An 18,164-nucleotide genomic window follows, 5' to 3' on the forward strand; every position below is an offset into this window, starting at 1 on the left:
AATTCTACAGATGTTAAGAATGCCTTTGATTTAGAAACTAGTATTTTATTAACTATGTTCTTGCCTGACTAAAAATTAGACATCACTTTTGGTGAGTACACATAGGATTTCCTTTACTGAGAAACATGACTTGCATCTGAGCATGCCAGTAGTGTGGAAATAGAAATTTTTACAGCCTGACCTCTCAAATGCAGAAATATTTATGTGACTGCCAGTCTGAACATGGTTTTTGACACCACTTTAGTGTGCCCAGCATAAAACAGCCTTCTTAAACTATAATGCTGCACTATAGGATTTAAAAAAGAAGATATTTTTCATTTTCTTAACACTACATTGATCATTCTTCCAGTTTCCTATAAAGCAACACAGGGACTAAATTCTCAGGCCTCCAGTAGATCACAGCCCAGCTATTACTACTGAATCATAATCATATTAATGAATAATATATGCCAAAACTGATTAAAATGTTCTCAATAGATTTTTCATAGTATTCTATTTATGAAGCCATATTGTTAGAGCATAGTATCAGGCCAGTTGTCTAATAAAAGAACTAATGAAGATTTTGTTTGTTACTGGAAATCAATATATTCCAGGTCTGGACTACTCTGTTCTAAAGTACAGAATTGGAAGGTTTTCCATTACTACTACAAAGACCTAGAAATAATTACACTACTGAACTGATCTCACCAAAACAGCTGTTACCTTATTACTGAGCAACTGCATTTTTCTTTATCATTAAAGGAAACAGCTTTCTCTCTAAACTCAAAAGAAGTTTAGTGACATGACATGCTGCAGGCTCCACTGTAGGTATGTTCACTAGGAGAGGCCAGTGTAGGAGAGGGGAAAAAAGAAAGGATTATCATAGTAGTCTTCATCAGAAGGAGGATTTTAACAGCAACATGCAGTGCTTCAGGATGTTAGAATGTGCCAAGAGATGCTGAAACTAATTAAATTCATGCTTCTTCTACAGACAAGGGACTAGGGCTGGTTCTGACCTAGATGTTCTGAACTCACACTTGGAAAACCCCAGCTCTGTGTGGTGGCTTTGTGGCAGTGCCATCTCCCAAAACAGCTACCTGAAGTTAGACAGAGATTAACCCTCTGTACATTTTTTTATATAGTTTTTGCATCACTGGGGAAATTTTTACTTCTGTTAACAACACACCCAAAGCATAACATGGTTCAGCTTTCCAGATTGGTCTGTAGAAAGATAAAATAAAATATAAACCACCAACAGTTTATTGGTGGAGTTGGCAGTACCAGCTTAACAGTTGGACTCAAGGACCTTAGAGGTGTTTTCCAACCTAACTGATTCTACCATTCTCTATTATACTGTGCTGTCTGTTTTAAGAATTTGAATAGGAAATAAATTAAAATAAGGTTTAAAACTGGGCAACTGGAAAAGGGGTTAAAAAAGAGGGTTTGATCATCATGCATAACATAGCAGGACTTAATGACCTTAAAGGTCTTTTCCAGCCTAACTGATACCATAATTCTGTAAGGAATTGAGGCCACCTCATTCTGACCAAGAGCCAAGCTGAGAGCCCAGCTCAGTTTGAGATGGTTCCTGATGGACACTCCTACATCTTCAGATAAAAAGTGGTGCAGGACAAGGTCACAGGTCTGATTCTGAACTAGATCATACATACCAGCGTAAAATTTCCACAGCAAACGACATATTTTAACTTGAAGAGATACTGAAAATTAAATAATATTTTAACAAGGGATTTCCTAAAACAGAAGGATGGTCTTTGGAGAAGGAGAGAAGAGGATTGATTATTTGAAATCCATTATAATTTAATGGTTGGAGTAAAAAATTCTAGTGAAAAAAACCTATAATAAATCTTGAGAATTTAAAACAATGTTAGCAGTTAAGTATTTATGTAAGAACAATAAAAATATAAACATTGAAGAGTTACGAAAAGTACACCACTTTAAATAAGGCATTAATGATCACTTGGTAGAATAAACTTTGAAATACTTGTTTAAAATATTCTTTAAAATATTTTATAAAATATTTAAAAAATATTTCTTGTTTTCTATTCTCACAAGGTTTTCATCTTATTTAAAAAAGTACTATGTCTCTGACCAGTGAAATGAAGGCCATACAACAGTATCAGATTTTATGTCCCAAATAATAATATCCTGGTTTCTCATCCTATGTTCTTCCCCTTTTTTGATATAAGCATATCAATCAATAAAATAATAATCCAACTAGTAACATCACATTTTTTGTTTTGAATTTGAAACCTATAAATGCCTAATGGGAGACTTCAAAATTGCAGATATGGGAGTACACAGTTAAAAGCTATGTGTAAAAAGTTTAAAAATAAACCCAAAAAGCATAAAAACTGTTAAGTGGTTAGGAAAAAAAATATTAAAACAATAAGGTATTTTAAAATCAGACAAATGGGGGAATATGGAAAAAAAAAGAAAACCCAGTCCATCAAAACAAAAAAAAATGGAAATATATTTCATGTTTTTTAAATTAAAAAAAAAATTAATCATTTGAAAAATGGACACATTCACACTTAATAAATCAATATTTAATAAAATAAAATATTTAATAAAATAAAATATTGACTGAAAAGGCACGTAATGAAATACTTTGCCAGAAAAAGCCAGAATGGCTGCTCATTTAACAAACACTTGCATGGATGTCAAGAACATTTAGAACTGATGACATACAATGATTTTGTGGGAAGACTTTTAAATCTTACTTTTCAGAACTCAGACTCATCCCCACAAGCAGAGCAAGATGAAAATCTGCAGACAGACAGACATTTGTACTCTCTACAGATCTTACACCTCCCTCCTGGAGCATCTGCTACTGGCCACACTCAGTGATAATGGACCAGATGGAAGCTGGATCCAATTCCTCTCAGAAATATCCATGTTCCCTGTACTGAAACACTATTCATTTGTTTTCTGATACTACTAACACTACCTGTTGGGTAATTGTGCCATGGTTTTCCCACAGAACCCAGTGGACAGAAGGCCTATTGTCATGTAAGAAAGGAACAAGATCATTAGCATATTGCAATATTTTGTAGAATTTTCCCTTTCTAAAAATTTTTTTGAGGCTGCACCTATGTGGATTCCTAATGTTGTAATATAAAAGTTATAGCTCAGGATACATCATGCATGAATAGATGTTACTTGCATTAACTTCAAGCTACCTGTTCCAGTGTTTTCATGATAAAGACCAAATTATTTTAACATTTTTGCCATAAAAATTCAGCTAGCCTGTGAAATAGGTTTTCTCAGCAGCTACATCATGAAGAGTAGGAAACTGAACAGATGGCTAATTAAAGATAATAGAATTTCTGCATGTATCCAAAATGTTTGAAAACATACAAATCTAAAAGGTGACCTACAAAAAGGTTTTATAAAAGAAATATATTTATTTGTATTGAATGTCTTACATAAAGGAATAGTGAAAAACCTGCTAAATCATGCATGTCTCTTTTGGCTGTGATATTTCAGCATTTTAAATGTACTTGGCTCTTTCTATAAAGAACAAATTAGTCTGATTTGCTCTGGCTCACTGAGCATGAAGTGTTCAGGTAACAGCTCACCATCTTGTGGATACATGCAAAAACAATACTGCTTTAGTTGCTTGAGGAAAGTGATGATTTTTCTAAGTTACAGCTTGCATAGAAATTCAATGTTATTTGGCTACTTTGGGAGGCAAAGAGCTACATATTAGAGAACAGCTATTGAGAGTGCAATATGACCTTAGAAATTTCCTTGTGCTACAGAAACAAAAGCATTTGTCTGTGAAACAACAATCTTACTCTCCTCTCAAGCAGAATCCAAAATTTATCTTTTCCTTGTGGTTCAATTTCTCCAGTATCAGGCTAAGGATAAAAGTTAATCATCTTGCTAGAGTTAATACATTAAGGATGTTTGGGTGCATACTGAGTGGGAATTGTGGGCAGAACACCAGAGCAAAAAGCATTTATTTGAAAATCCTAGTTAACTGCTAGAGAAGAAACATGTAAAAACAGTTCTTTAACTTCTGAAGAAACACATAGATGGATGTAAGTTTTATACCCCAAATTAAAGAAAATCAACACACATAGCAGCAGTACTATAAATTTTACTTAATTTATTTGTTTGAAACTATGATGCAATCAGGGAGTTTGGTTTATTAATATGCCCTTTTGTATGAATCTGAGAGATTATAAGCAGTTTATGAAGTAATAATTATTGAATCCCTACACACCTTATAAAAATGCTGCTAGATTCTTGTGTTGTACTAAAACTGAAAGCTACTTTCAAGAAATTCATCATTTTTGACTGATCGCATGACTTCTATCTGAAAAAAATCCAGGTCACATAAAACGATACTTGTTGCTGGGACAGTAAGAGCTGTTTCTAACCAATTTAGATATCTGTAGAAGCCAGTTGTATTTACAGCTCACCAGCACAGAAAATCATTAGGTTGATTAAGGCGTTCCTTAAGGAAGACATACAAAACTCCAACATCCACTCACTGCTATTGAAAAGCAGTTGGGATCAACCAAGAAAATAAACCTTTTCCTTTAATTTGCTGGTGGTTTCTCCCTTTCAGATTACTCATTTATACTTGGCCTGTGGTTGAACCTGTCTCTTTAACTGGACTCCAGACATGCTGAGATGTAAAGCTGTGTGTTTGTGGCACAGGTCCAGTGCTGGAGGAACAATAACTTCATGCAAAAGCAGATTTGGTGGATTCACACCAAATTTCTCAATAGTTCTGCAGACTTGTTAAAATTCATGTGCATGTTGTTGAGATACTGAGAAGTCCATGTAATACCTAATAGACTTTGGGTAACATCAGTGCTTCTTCAGCTTACAAAATGATAATATGTACAAGCAATGCTATAGGCAGCAATTCTTCCACAATTTGTCAGCACCCTTCTTTCTCACCAAGTTTCCATGTGGTTCTCACTGCAGTGATGTTTTAAACACAGAAAAGAACTACAACTGTCCATCTGAGTTCACCAAGTTCACCTTTGCACTCTCATCAATTCCATGAGTCTTTCTTTCAGCTGCTACTTTATGCCTTGATTTCGTTTCAGAAGTTTCTCTGCTATCATCTGCCTGCAGGAAACATTGTGAGGAGATTCTGTGGATTGCATCAGATGGGTGAAAGCTGGCACTTCAATAATTTATGCTAGCAGCACATTTTCAGTGAGCAACTTGGTCAGCAGCAGCAGAACATCTTAAGAAAGATCTAGGTAATACAGGAGAAGTCTGAAAACTTGTCAGCACCACACAAAATGCAGAGATATTAACACTGATGCCAGTAGTCAACCCATACTATTATTAGATCTGTATCATATATATTAAATTTAATACTACTTTTCCTGATTTCTGTAAAATTGCTTCCAAGTAATTGATTGACTTGTTATTGTCAATTGCATAAGCTGCTAGGCTAGTATTTGAGTTAGAAGATAAATAAACATAAAGAAAAAATTGAGATTGTTGACAGAATTTATCAGTCACAGTGGAAAGTATTGTTTCATCAAGAACACCTCTCTGATGAAGCATCATGAAAATGTAATTAAATCACCTTTCCTGCCTTCCAAATACAGTATCATATGTGCAAACAAGAACTAAAAATCTACTGACTGCTAGACACACAAAAATGAAGCTTCACACTGTTGGGTCAGAGTTTTCTTGCTGCTGAACAGCCTCCAGCACAGGAACAATAAATGCAGTGTTGAGAGTGAAGACTGCAAACATACCTGCAAACTAACACTAAAAACTGTAAGACCTTATTTAGAATTATTTTTTTTCTCTATTTCTAAGGTAAGGAAGAAAAAATGTTGAATGTTAGCCAAAACTTAGCTATGCTTAATAGAATACTGTCTCCCAGGGTAAATGTTCATAATCACTTCTAAAGCATGTAAAAATGATATTTCCCTTTGATATGCTGTTCAAAGTGAAAACCCTGTTTCTAAAATTAGAAATTATAACAGGGAAATAAAGATACTTACAGGCGTATGAAGATAGAAGGAAAGATAGTTGTATGCTGTCTTTGGAATGAATATGATCTGATGGAGTGATAATAGGAGATTGATTATATTTCTTATTTTGGAAGAGCTACTGTACATTCCCACTGTTACAATAGCACCAATTATGTCCACACTTCCTTTCAACAATATTTTTCAAAAGGCTTTACAAAGGATGTTAGAATCATTATCCTAACCTGACTGATAAGAAAATCAAGAAACAGACTACTGAAAAATAACCAACTGAATGTCACCTGGCAGACAAGCAGAAACAAAATATTTCAAGTTTCAGTCCCATATTCTTTTGGCAAGATCCTTTTGATGTTTTCAAATGCCACTGTCCAAGCAGGGAAGTGCTTACAGAATTTACAAAGGCATTGATTGTGCTTTTCTGACAAGCCTGGTCTGTAAGTACCTACTAAATATTACAGCAAGGAGCCATTATTGACTACTAAAACACTCTCCTCTAGCAAAGGCATCCAGTTGTTAATGGCTGGCAGCAGTTCAAACCCCCTGTTTAATACCGTCTATCCTTTTTAAATGCCCTTGCAGTGTTGGTCTTTCCCAGCTGTGACATTTATGATAGGAACAAGCAGGATAGACAGTGATGTTTTTCTGTTATCTGGTGTAGCCATTCCTCTATGCTTTCACAACACCGGGAATTTCAACACGTACAGCTCCAATACTTCCCCATGGCTGTTACCTCCTTAGCCATTTGGTGACATTACTTCTTTGAAATAAATGATTTTAAGAAAGAAAACCTCAAGTAAAATTTTTTGTTGAGAGAAAAAAACATTCACAAGCTTAATCAGACATGACATTAGTAGCAAAAACACTTTGGCTTTCTCAGAATTACAACAAACAGGCAGCTGCTGAACCTAAAGATCTGTGTGCCAGGCAGGAACCACAGAATGTAGTATGTTCTTTGCCCTTGCAGCACCTCCACTTGCCTGCTCCACTAAAAGCTGTTGGCTGCTCCTCTATCACTCATCTAACTCAGTTACGCCTGCTACTGCTACAGAAATTTTCATCCATGCCACAGCTGACAGATTCTGGGCTCTTCATTCAACTCAGGTAGCAAAATGAATTATAATCAGTGCAGACAATCTGCCTGGCAGTGTACAGTGCAATATGTGAGAGTGCATCATCCAACATTTAATACATAAATGTATAATTGACTGAGTGCAGGCAGGATCTCCACCAAAGAACAATTTCCCTTTTCAGATTTGTACTACTTTATTTTTTTTTTAAATAGTTCGATGGTATTTTGCTTTAAAAGTTGCAAGAACATTTAAGAGTTATTCAGAAGTTGTTTTATTTTTAGCATAGGAATGAGTCCAACTACTTTGAATTCAACAAACTGAACTTTTATTTGTAATTAGAAATTGGATTTTCAAACACTGATCAGATAAGACAACACTGCTCTGTGTAAATGATACACACACTAACACACACAAATTACTTATAGGATTAGATAATATCCATAAAAGTACATTCAGAAGGACAAACCCTATTTCTTTGTACTGAGCTACACACCCACAGTAGTCCTCAATGCATGATTGCTACAGATAAATTATCATCCTTTCTAGATGCCAACAGAAACATTGATGTTCTGCCCTACTTGCACTAGCCTGCTTTTGTCTGAACTTCTACTGCACCAATTCATGTTCTACTGGATTGTTTGCTACAGAATCTTTGCATTACCAAAGATGAGAAACCACTTATTTGGAGTTTTTTCTACATATTTGACTTCAAAGTCTCTTTTTATTGCAGCAAATAATAATGTTCAGTGGCTGTCTGGACCAACTTCTCCACAGGAAAAGTAGACTTCATTATTTCTGCTACTGGCATAAAACTCTTTGAGGACATTCTGTGATCTCACACCCAACTCTGAGCAATCACAACAGAAGAGAATCATGATGACCAAGCTTTTCTTTAAAGAAAAGCCATCTATACAAGAATGAAAAATGTTCATTTATTTTGCTTGAGCACTGGTTTCCTGATTCCTGTTTTTTTTCCCAGTCCATTGAATGTTCAATTCCCACTGTACAGTACGCTCAAATACAGGAAGGATATGATCAGTGGGCTTGATTTCAAAGGTGCAGAACTACCACTGAATTAGATCTGACTGAGCTCAAATGACCCTGGGGCACTTGAATGCCTTGGGATGCATTTACAGATCCAACCATTTAAGCACAAAGATATAACTTTAAATGTATAAAAGCATTCTGCATGTCCTTGCTTGTTAAAAGACTCAGAGGTACACATGGTAGTTCTAGAGCTGCTTAAAATGCCAGTAACATTCATTTCAACTCATTTTGTTTTGAAACCAAGAAATTTTGCAGTTATTCATTACTAACCTGGCTGTTAAAGTTGGAGAAATGACAACAGAGGCAAAAATCTTCACCATAGCCATTTTACAAAGATCAGCTGCAGAGCCTACGAAAGAAAGGGATCTGGTTTTAATTTAAAGCATGCAAAAAGAAAATGTTCTTCTTGGAACTATGGCATAGGAACAAAAAATATCAGAAGATTCTGAATTATAAGAATTTTGTAAACTAGCAGATCCAATTAATGTAATATGTGAAACATTTTAAGATTAATAAATAACAGAGGAAGTAATTATATGTTAATTAAAACTAGAAAATAACAATATGATATCATGTGTTAATTAAAGGTGAATTTGTCATTCCCGACTATATGTTGAAAAATTGCTTTCTATAAAAAAGGTATGAAATTATCTATCTCTAAGCTTTAATTAAAATTTATCTAATAATCAATTAAAGTTTAATGTCACAAAAGGTCAGAACATTGTTTCAGTGCTGCATTTCAATTTGGAGCCTTAATTTTACACTTTTTCATATTTCCATGTATATGCAAAATATATTCATTACATTACAGTGTTAAGAGCAGTGGTGCATAAAACAGTGTCATGGCACGGAATAAATGACACATTTCTGGTCATCAAGAAGCAGAATGATTCTCCAGGCCTGTAGTCTGGTGAAGGGCTTTGTTCCAAACATTTTACACAAAAGATTTATCTGATAAAATATAAAAACAATCCTTTGAGTAAAGAGTGGAAGCCATAATCGTCCTTAAACATTAAACATCCTAAATGTCATGGTCATTTTTACCACCCTGTAACTCAATGAATTCTGAATTTTTTTCTTTCAAATGATTCAACTTTCAGAATAGGGGCAGAGAACAGCCAGGTAGCCAAGTGACAAGGGTAGTCTGCTGGAGGTAATCAGAGAATCACAGAAATCTCCAATCTGAAGGGACACATAGAGATCATCTGTGGATGCCATGGGACAGAGAGAGAGAAATGGCAAGTGTTTCTCACAGCGGCTTGTGAGAAGTTTTAGGGAGCTGGAAAGATGTGATAACTTGTTGACTATAAACAATTTGCAGGTGTCTTTCTACTTTGTTTTTCTGTTCCTCTCAAGGACAGTGCGTGAGAAAGATGTTTCTGTTAGTTGGCCAATAGAAAAGAATCCATGGTACCACTCTATAAAAACCACACAGTTCTTTTGAATAAAGCTTTCTCTGCCTTTGCTACGACCCTGCCTCTCGCCTGTTCCTGCGCCGAGCCCGGCGCAAGAGTGACAATCAGCAAGTCCAACTCCCCAACTCCTGCTCCTTGCAGGGCTCTAAATCTGAACCCTATGACTGAGAGCATTGTCCAAACACTCTTTGAACTCTGTCAGGCCTGGGGCTGTGACTGCTGCCCTGGGGAGCCTGTTCAGTGCCCAGCCACCCTCTGGGTGAAGAACCTTTTCCCAATATCCAATCTAAACCTCCCTGACACAGCTTCATGCCATTCCCTGTAGTGACAAGTCCTACAGCTGTCACTGGAAAAAGGAGCTCAGCACCTCCCCCTCCACTCCCTCTCTTGAGGAACCTGCAGACTGGGATGAGGTCACCCCACAGCCTTCTCTTCTCCAGGCTGAGCAACACAAGGGACCTCAGCTGCTCCTTCTAAGTCTTGTCCTCAACCCCTTTCACTGTCTTGGTGACTCTCCTCTGGACACAGTCTGACAGTTTGATGTCCTTCTCCTGTGGAGGCACCCAAAGTGCACACAGGACGTGAGGTGGGGCCACACCAGGGCAGAGCTTAGTGGGACAGTGACTGGCCAGGGAGGCTGGGCCTGATGTCCCCCAGGATACAGTGGGACCTTTTTGGCTAGGGAAGAATATCCAAAAGAACAAGGACAAAGGCTTAACATCTCTTCCTTCTCCACAGTCATCTATGACAAGCTGTCTCCTCTGGATCACATGCAGACTCTGTTTTGCTCATTAACTGCACCCATGCTGACCCTCAGCTGATGATTGAGATGGCAATGTCTGACTGCAGATTTAGCCTCAAATACCTGTCCTGTTTTCCTGTTTAAATGATGTGGCAAATTACTCAAATTACATTACAAAAAGGGACAACTGATATAAAAAGTAAGAAAGGCTGTTTCAGCAAAGGTAAGGTAAATATCTTCTAAGTGATTGTGAGAATAAAACTATACTTAGCATTTAGTCCATCACAAAAGATATGCTCTAGATACATTCCTTATGAAACATTGTAGAGTAATAAAATTTGAAAGGCTTCTCAAAATATCTTTTTACTGAAATATGATTTTTAGAGGTATCCTATTTTAAAAAGTAAATAATTTTCCTTTTAAAAAAGAAAATAATTACAAATAAATAATTAAAGATAAACTATTTGCTCTATGGGAATAGGTACAACTGAATAATAACTGAAGAATATTATGCTGTACATTGGTGAAAACTATTGAACTGGAAAATATTTAAAAAGAGAAAAACACTATGAAATAAATGTGAGAAACTGAATTGTAATAATTTAAAGCTGCAATTCTGCATTCCTCTCAATATTGTAATGCATCTGAAATGCATTGTACTATCATTTACTGCTACCATAATCAAAATGTAAACTACTTAAATTAATTAGACTATTAGGAAAAACTATAAAACATATTAAATGCAATTTATTACACTAAATGTGATAAAAAGTTTTATAATTTTGAAAGTTTTTATAGACTTCAAATATTACCTTATAGGTGAAATCTTAAAATTGAAACATCATGGTAGTCTAAAATGATTTTTTTAATAAAATTTGGGAATACCGAATATTTTATAGTTTTTAATCCTTGCTTCACTACACCTTCTAACATTCCATTTTGACTAACAATTACATTATTTTTCATCAGATTTGTCCTGCAGTACTGACAACAAAATCTGACAATCTCATTATTGTAGCTTCATAGAAGTGAGTGTTCCATAGACAGCCTTGCTTCAGCTCTTGGGACAGATGGACACAGCAAATGCTGCTCAGAGGGCTGTGTCTCTTTATCAGTGCTACACTGTGTGCATTGCAGGACTCACAGAATGGGAATTAGAATAAGAATTCTAGACCTGTAGGTATCTTTGCAGAGACAGTACTCAAAGACTGTCAAACATGACATAAATACTTAAGTCATTTTAAAAATTAAACATTAAAATGAATAATATTTGGAGAGAAAGTGATACTTTCAAAAGGAAAATTCAAATAGCTTTGGAAGGAACATGCCATCACCATGTCTAGAAAGCACTTTTTCCTTGCCTGTAAATTGTACACTTCCAGGGTAACTTAAAGAAAACCCTGTCAGCATCATCCAATTAAAAAAATAATTCTTCTAAGGGACATCAAGGTAGGAAGGATCTCAGTCTTGGGCTGACAGCTCAGGAATTTTTTTCTTTGGGTAGCTAAATTCTGTACACACCTGAGCTGCAAGTGACCTAACCAGAGTATGTTATTGTATCAAATTAACCAACATGTGAGCACAGAATGCTGACTTTTACATTTCCAATCTATATGCAAAATGCTTTTCTGTGGAAAAAAAATACTTTTTTTCTTGCCCTCTACAGAATGATGTTTGAAGTTTCTGCAAAGAATGGGCTGGATTTCAAAACAAATAATAACAATGCACAGTTATTGTAACATTCTGTATTTCTGAAACTAAAGCTACCTGGCAAAATAAAAGCTGGAATTTGTAAGAAATCACAGAAAGAATCACAGGAAGAATCACAGAAACCTTTCTGGAGTAACAGACTATAAAAACCAGAAAGGAAAGTGTTTAAAGAAACAATGTATCTCAAGAATTGAATTCTAGATATTCTCTCTATACATAGTGTTCATCAATACCCACATTTAACTATCACAGAGCACTTTAGTGTATTAGAATATTTATACTGTTGCTATTATTAATATTATCATTATTATTATATTATTCTGTTTACTGGCAATTTCCAAGGTAGATAGAATATATAATTTTAACTTCTTTTTCACAGGAAAACTCACGCCTAGTCTAGTAGACTACTGTAATATCCATTCTTCTGAGATTATCAGAGTTGTTGCCCACTAAAGCTAAGCAGGGATAAAGACAGCTGGGTAGAGAGGAAGGTAGGGAGGCAGATCTTTACCTTGAACAACAAAATTTACAGCCTGCCTCTCTGCTTGAGTGCGTAGCTTGTAATCCTGTGCATTGATGTTGGCCAGGGGCCTCTTGCGTCCCATTATGGAAACCACATAACCTTGCAGGATTTAAACAAAAATTACTTTTATGTGTTACAGAGTGATTAAAATTAAATTTCAAAAATCATTTTTGAAAATAATACAGATATTTGTAATTATGTGCTGCTTGAGTCAATTTAATATTTTGTCCACTGAAAACAGTCAGAGTTTATTTAAACCTTCAACGCTTATTGTATTTCTGTATTAAGAATTATTTAATTCAGAGAATTGGTACATGTTATACAAGGAAAACTTTAGTGCTTTAAGGCTGTTCAATTTTTATTAGGAATGTCTACTGATAAAGCAGCAAACTCTCTCTGTGGGGGATGAAACTATAAATACCTAGCAGAATTAGCTATCTATTAGCAGCCATAATTAGAGCTTTCCACACAATGAATAGTTTACTTGGGAATAGTAAAGAAAAATCAATTTGTAGAGTCATTAAATCAGTAATGAATATTTCCCAAAAATATAAAATAGGTTCTTTGGGGGGGAAAAAAGTTATTTTTTTCCCATTTTCTTTATGTAGTATTTCTGTGTTCCTTTCACAGCCAAACTTCCTTAACTCTAGTGTGGTGGGAATTTTTAGTTTAAAATAAACATTAAAACACAGTTAAAGCTTTATGTTAGGCCCTATGATGTATTTTCCTAAAAAAACCCTATTTGGAGGGCAAGTGAGAGGAGTTGAGATAGGAAAAGAGATGTGAGGTTCCTCTTGTCAAAATAACACACACAAACTTACCTTATCTTCAAAAATAAACTTCTATTCTTATTTTAAGAAAAATGAAAAATCATCCATGTTAAAAATACATCTTGAAAAAAATTTTCTTTCTATTTCTGATCACCTTGACTACCCATGAATTGTCATTAGATACCATGGAAATTCAGACTGACATAGTTTCATCTCCTCCTCTGTGCAAGCACAAGTGGTAAGGAGACCTCTTCAAACAAAAAGTTGTCACCTTATTATGGACAACACATACCCAGGCTTGTGTGCAGAGGATGAATTAATTTAGTTTTCTGTGAATTATTGCATTTCCAGGAGGGCTGATACCAAAAGTACCAGTTTTGAAACAACAAACTGAATTATCTGGAAGTTAGGGTATTCTTTGGCAAATCAGTCTTCCCAATTTAACTAACATTTTCATCATTTTCCATGATGAATAGTATTTAAAGATGGAATTCTTGAACATTGTATTCTTAGGTAAAATTAGATTGTATTCTTAAGTAAAATCAGATTTGCTGCAATATCCTGATTCCTGTGAGGTGTGACTCCTCATAACTGAGCAGCATCCCCAGACAAACACCATCATCTGTGTAACAGTGGCACAGAAGGTGCCTGGTGTCAATGATTAATCTGCAAATGCATGCCTGAATGAGGCCTTAATATGGTCTTTTCAATATGTCAATAATTTCATAAAAACAGCAGCAGGATATTAATATATGCACTAACAAATCTCTTCCTCATAATAGAATTATTTATATGTTTTTCATGTCTACATGGAGTATCAGACATTCATAACACTTAAAATATATTAGTCAGGGGGGTGCTGCTCACCTTTGAACTGCAGATAAGTTTAAAAAAAATACCTACTAATGAGCTCAATAAGTTGGAAGGTTTTGGTGAAAAGTTAGAATCCAAGGTGGATTAACAAGAAAAATATTAAATAATATTGATCTGCTGCAGATTTCTAAAGCTTGTACAACCTAAACAGATTGGTCTTCTACCATTAATGGTTAAAATGGTTGATAGGCAGGAGTGTAAGAAGGAGTAAGAAGTAATTAGACAAGGGTGCTGTGATGATTTTAGAGTATTAATCATGATATTCCTGTCTACTGAACTCATAAAGCAGATTCTCTTGCACAGAAGTCTGTTCATTGAAATTCATTCACTTTAAAGAAAAGAATGCTGAGTTATTTTAAATATACCAAAAATATATCATAAATGTGTAATATTTTACTAGGTATGTTATGTTTGGCTTAATTACAGCTAAAAATAGATGTTCAGTAACTTCACTTTTCTTGAGCAACATTAATAAACAAAGGAATGCAAATGTGTAACACAATGACAGTTCATACTTCCAGTAGATTTTGAGAGCCTACAAAGTACAAAAAATTAATACTACCAATTTTCATGATTAGAAGTGAATTATATGTTTCTGTCATGACACTCACCCATACAGTAATGGGTAATATTGTATTGCAAATTTACTGTTTATTTCTAAAAAATGTCTTAGTACTGCCTGCCCTTTTAAGAAACAAAAGAACTCAATTTTGACAGTTCTGCTAATTAGCTTTTAAAAGACAATATTTCAAGCAGCTATGTTTTCTCTTCTCAAATTACTGCACTCCTTGGATTCACTAAATATAAATGAATATTTAGACTAAAAACAAATTTGGTGCAAGAAGAGTTTGCAGCTGCTGGCTCCAGAAGCACTCTGTGCACATCTGTCACTACAGCTACCACCTGAACTTCAAGAACATAAATTCTGATTGCTGCAAAGAAAAAATAAGTTAAAAAAAATTGGCTGTGTAAATTGACTGAACTTCCATGGTCCAGCAGCCATGTACCAAATTTATTAGGCAGAAGATTCCTTGGGCTTTTTTTCTGTTGGAGTACATTATATGTCAAAATGATGCAGTGTAACTTGACATTAAGTGGGGTTCATTCTGAGAACAGATGTCTTATTCTGTTAGTGTCTTTCTGAGAAAAGGCAGACTTACCCAGCTCCTTTTAGGGCTAAAAAAGAAAAAAAAAAACCCCAACCCTGATTCACCAAGAAAGGATATTCCATCTTTTTCTGTTGTCCTGTAACTATCTGAATTTGAGTCAAGTTGAATCTTTGTCCTCACCACTGTCACACAGTGCAGATCAATAAACAAAATATGGTCACAGACTTTGGATTACCTTTATTCCGGCACTGCTCAATGGTTTTCTTTGTAAATTCATGCACTTTCTTGTATTTTTGCATAAAACTCTCTATAAATTGACTGGCTTGAACAGGAGTAATTCCCAGGCAGTCAGCGAGACGTTCTTTACCTGGTGGTACAGAAATTATTTCTGTATGCAAAAAAGCAGAACAGAAAACCACTACATACAATAGCACTGGTTTCATGCACAATTAGTGGAATTAATTAACTTTACTTACCTCTATGAAAGAGGATGGATCTGATACACTAAAATCATATTGCAGCAAAATAAATGTTTAACCCTGAGCTTGAATGTTTTACTGAAGTTACTGGATTAAGCATATAATTAGTAAGAAATATACAGGAAGTATGTAATTAAGAAATTACTCGTTAAAATTTATACCTATAAAGTGGGTAAAATCACTTTTGTTCACAGAGCAATGCTGTAGCTTTAAGTATCATTTTACTAGATCACTGTTGCAATCTCCAAACTTAGAAGAGCAGATAAAGATTTGAAACTAACTTTTAACAAACACAAATATAATGAAGATCTAAAATGGTTGGAGATGTTTAAATTTAGCTAGAAGCTTTAGAATTCAGTCTGAATTTAGAAAAGATGTTTGGAGGCTGGGTCCCACAGATTGCAAAGAGTCCTAGGGACCTCAATGTCAGTAGAAATTGGGGTCCAAATTTTGAGATAAAAGGGTTGGAAAAAGAAAAAAATGGGAAAAGAAAAAACAGAAAAAGTGTTCCAACAGAGGGAGAAAGGAATAATAGCTTTTGGACAGGATATAGGCGTACAATATCTGTTATGCTGGATCTAAGAGCATTTAAAATAAGATGTGGAAAAAACCTGAAGATATTCCAGAGTGTTAAAATATAAACTAAGAGCTACTGTTTAAACCCACTTATAAATCAAACAGTTCCAGTAAAAATAAAACATACATCAACATTAGTCATATGAAGTTTGAAAGACAGATATATTTGTGTCAGCTGCACAGGAACACAGAACCAGCACTGTCTGAAGCTGAGAGGAGACATCTCAAAGCACCAAAGGCATGGAATAGTCATTGTCACAGTAAGACTGTCAAGAAAAATTGTCTGGCACTTTAAAAAGAGGGAGGATTGCAGCCATCTACATGCCATCACTGTCAGGCTGATGTGCACTTCAGAACAATTCTTGTAGCATTTTGTTCTCAGTCACGCCAGGATCTGCACTGAGCTGCAAGAACACCAGTCTGGACAAGGTGCTAGAGGAAGAAATTCACACAGACATCCAGGATGACATTTGCTGAGCTATTATAGATCTGTACTCTCTTTTTTTAAACATCTAATTAATTTGGGTTTTCTTCCTGGGTCAGCAAATGACAAATCTATTTGATAAAGCACACATTGCTAGCAGCTAGAAGACTACTGTACCTTCCTTGGAGAACTGTAACATCTAAGTTTGTCCATGTTCTCCATTTAAAGAACTATTAATATACAGAACAATTGCATAAAATACTAGGAAAATTAAAGCACAATATTAGCAAGGATATCTGGAAGGTCCCAGGGAAATGCAGCTCCCAGGAAGCAAAAAGAGGGGAATGAACAGCCACGTAATTGTGTCAGATCATGCTCCACAGTGCAGGAGCACAGGCCATGCAAGGCAAAGCCCAGGATGGACTAAACCTTCTCTGAGCACTCTTCTGGAGTTATCTGTGCCAGGGTAATTAGCAGCAGCAGCCTGTGAGTTTCAATGTTCTCCATTCTGCAATATAATCTTTCAAAATTTAAAATAGCATTAGTTTTCATTTATACACTGTGGTAGCCCTCAGTGTTAGTCCAGGGCTTGAACATCCTGCCATTGAATAGAAGGAATTCCTTATTTTACAGATGTTTAAGTTGCTTGCATTTTAGTTCTACGAGATGACTAAGGCAGAAGCAGGTGAATTGAACAGCTCCAAACCAACCAAAAATACTTAAAGAATGTCCTGAGGTGGAAGGGACCCACAAGGATCAATTCCTGGGCCTGCACAGGACACCCCAAGAGTCACACCATGTGCCTGAGAGTGTTGTCCAAATGCTTCTCAAACTCTAGTTCAGACTTAGGGCTGTGACCACTGCCCTGGGGAGCCTGTCCCAGGGCCCAACCACCCCTCTAGGTGAAAGCTTTTTCCTAATTATCAATCTTCTTTTTCCTTTATTATCCTTCAGAGTTAAAGAAAAGACCTTGAAGGCATGAGCCAAGTGCAACCTAAGAAAACAGAACATGCAACCTAAGAAAAAAAAAAAGAAAATTAAAAGCTTACTATTTACTACATGAAAGGTTTTTATTAGCTCCTGTAAGCATAATACAGGCAAGCTCCTCAGGGAGTGTTTTTGTAGTTTTCAATCCTAAAAGAAATATTATTCACACTCTTCAGTTGTATTAAAAATGTCTCATTTATGAAAAGTGAGCTGTCTTTTGAAGGGAGACAAACTGTGGGTGGAATTCAGACCATCAATTTCAGGTATCTAACAATTACTTTTTGTCAGCCCAGTTTCCATCTAAGTGGTTTAATGATATCATTTCATGTCTTAATTAGGATCTGATCACACTTCTAATGAACTGGAAACTTCTTATTATCTTTGAGGTGCTTCAACTGCCCTTGTTTGAGAGAGAGGGACACAAGGCAAACAATTAAATGGAGACACATATCAAGCACTGCTGC

The 18,164-nt window shown here is 35.5% G+C and overlaps 1 protein-coding gene across 1 annotated transcript in view; it reads right to left on the reverse strand.

Annotated features, from left to right (window-relative positions):
• POLN (DNA polymerase nu) overlaps positions 1 to 18,164 on the reverse strand; it is an 88,323-nt gene that overhangs the window by 14,018 nt on the left and 56,141 nt on the right. Inside the window, exons 20-22 of the mRNA XM_059470180.1 lie at positions 15,470 to 15,601; positions 12,471 to 12,581; positions 8,363 to 8,441 (exon numbers count right to left, since the gene is read on the reverse strand). Of these exons, the coding sequence (XP_059326163.1) occupies positions 8,363 to 8,441; positions 12,471 to 12,581; positions 15,470 to 15,601 (322 nt within the window). The remainder of the gene's footprint in view (positions 1 to 8,362; positions 8,442 to 12,470; positions 12,582 to 15,469; positions 15,602 to 18,164) is intronic.

The sequence above is a fragment of the Ammospiza nelsoni genome, chromosome 4 (genome assembly GCF_027579445.1).
Source record: "Ammospiza nelsoni isolate bAmmNel1 chromosome 4, bAmmNel1.pri, whole genome shotgun sequence".
Lineage (NCBI taxonomy): Eukaryota > Metazoa > Chordata > Aves > Passeriformes > Passerellidae > Ammospiza > Ammospiza nelsoni.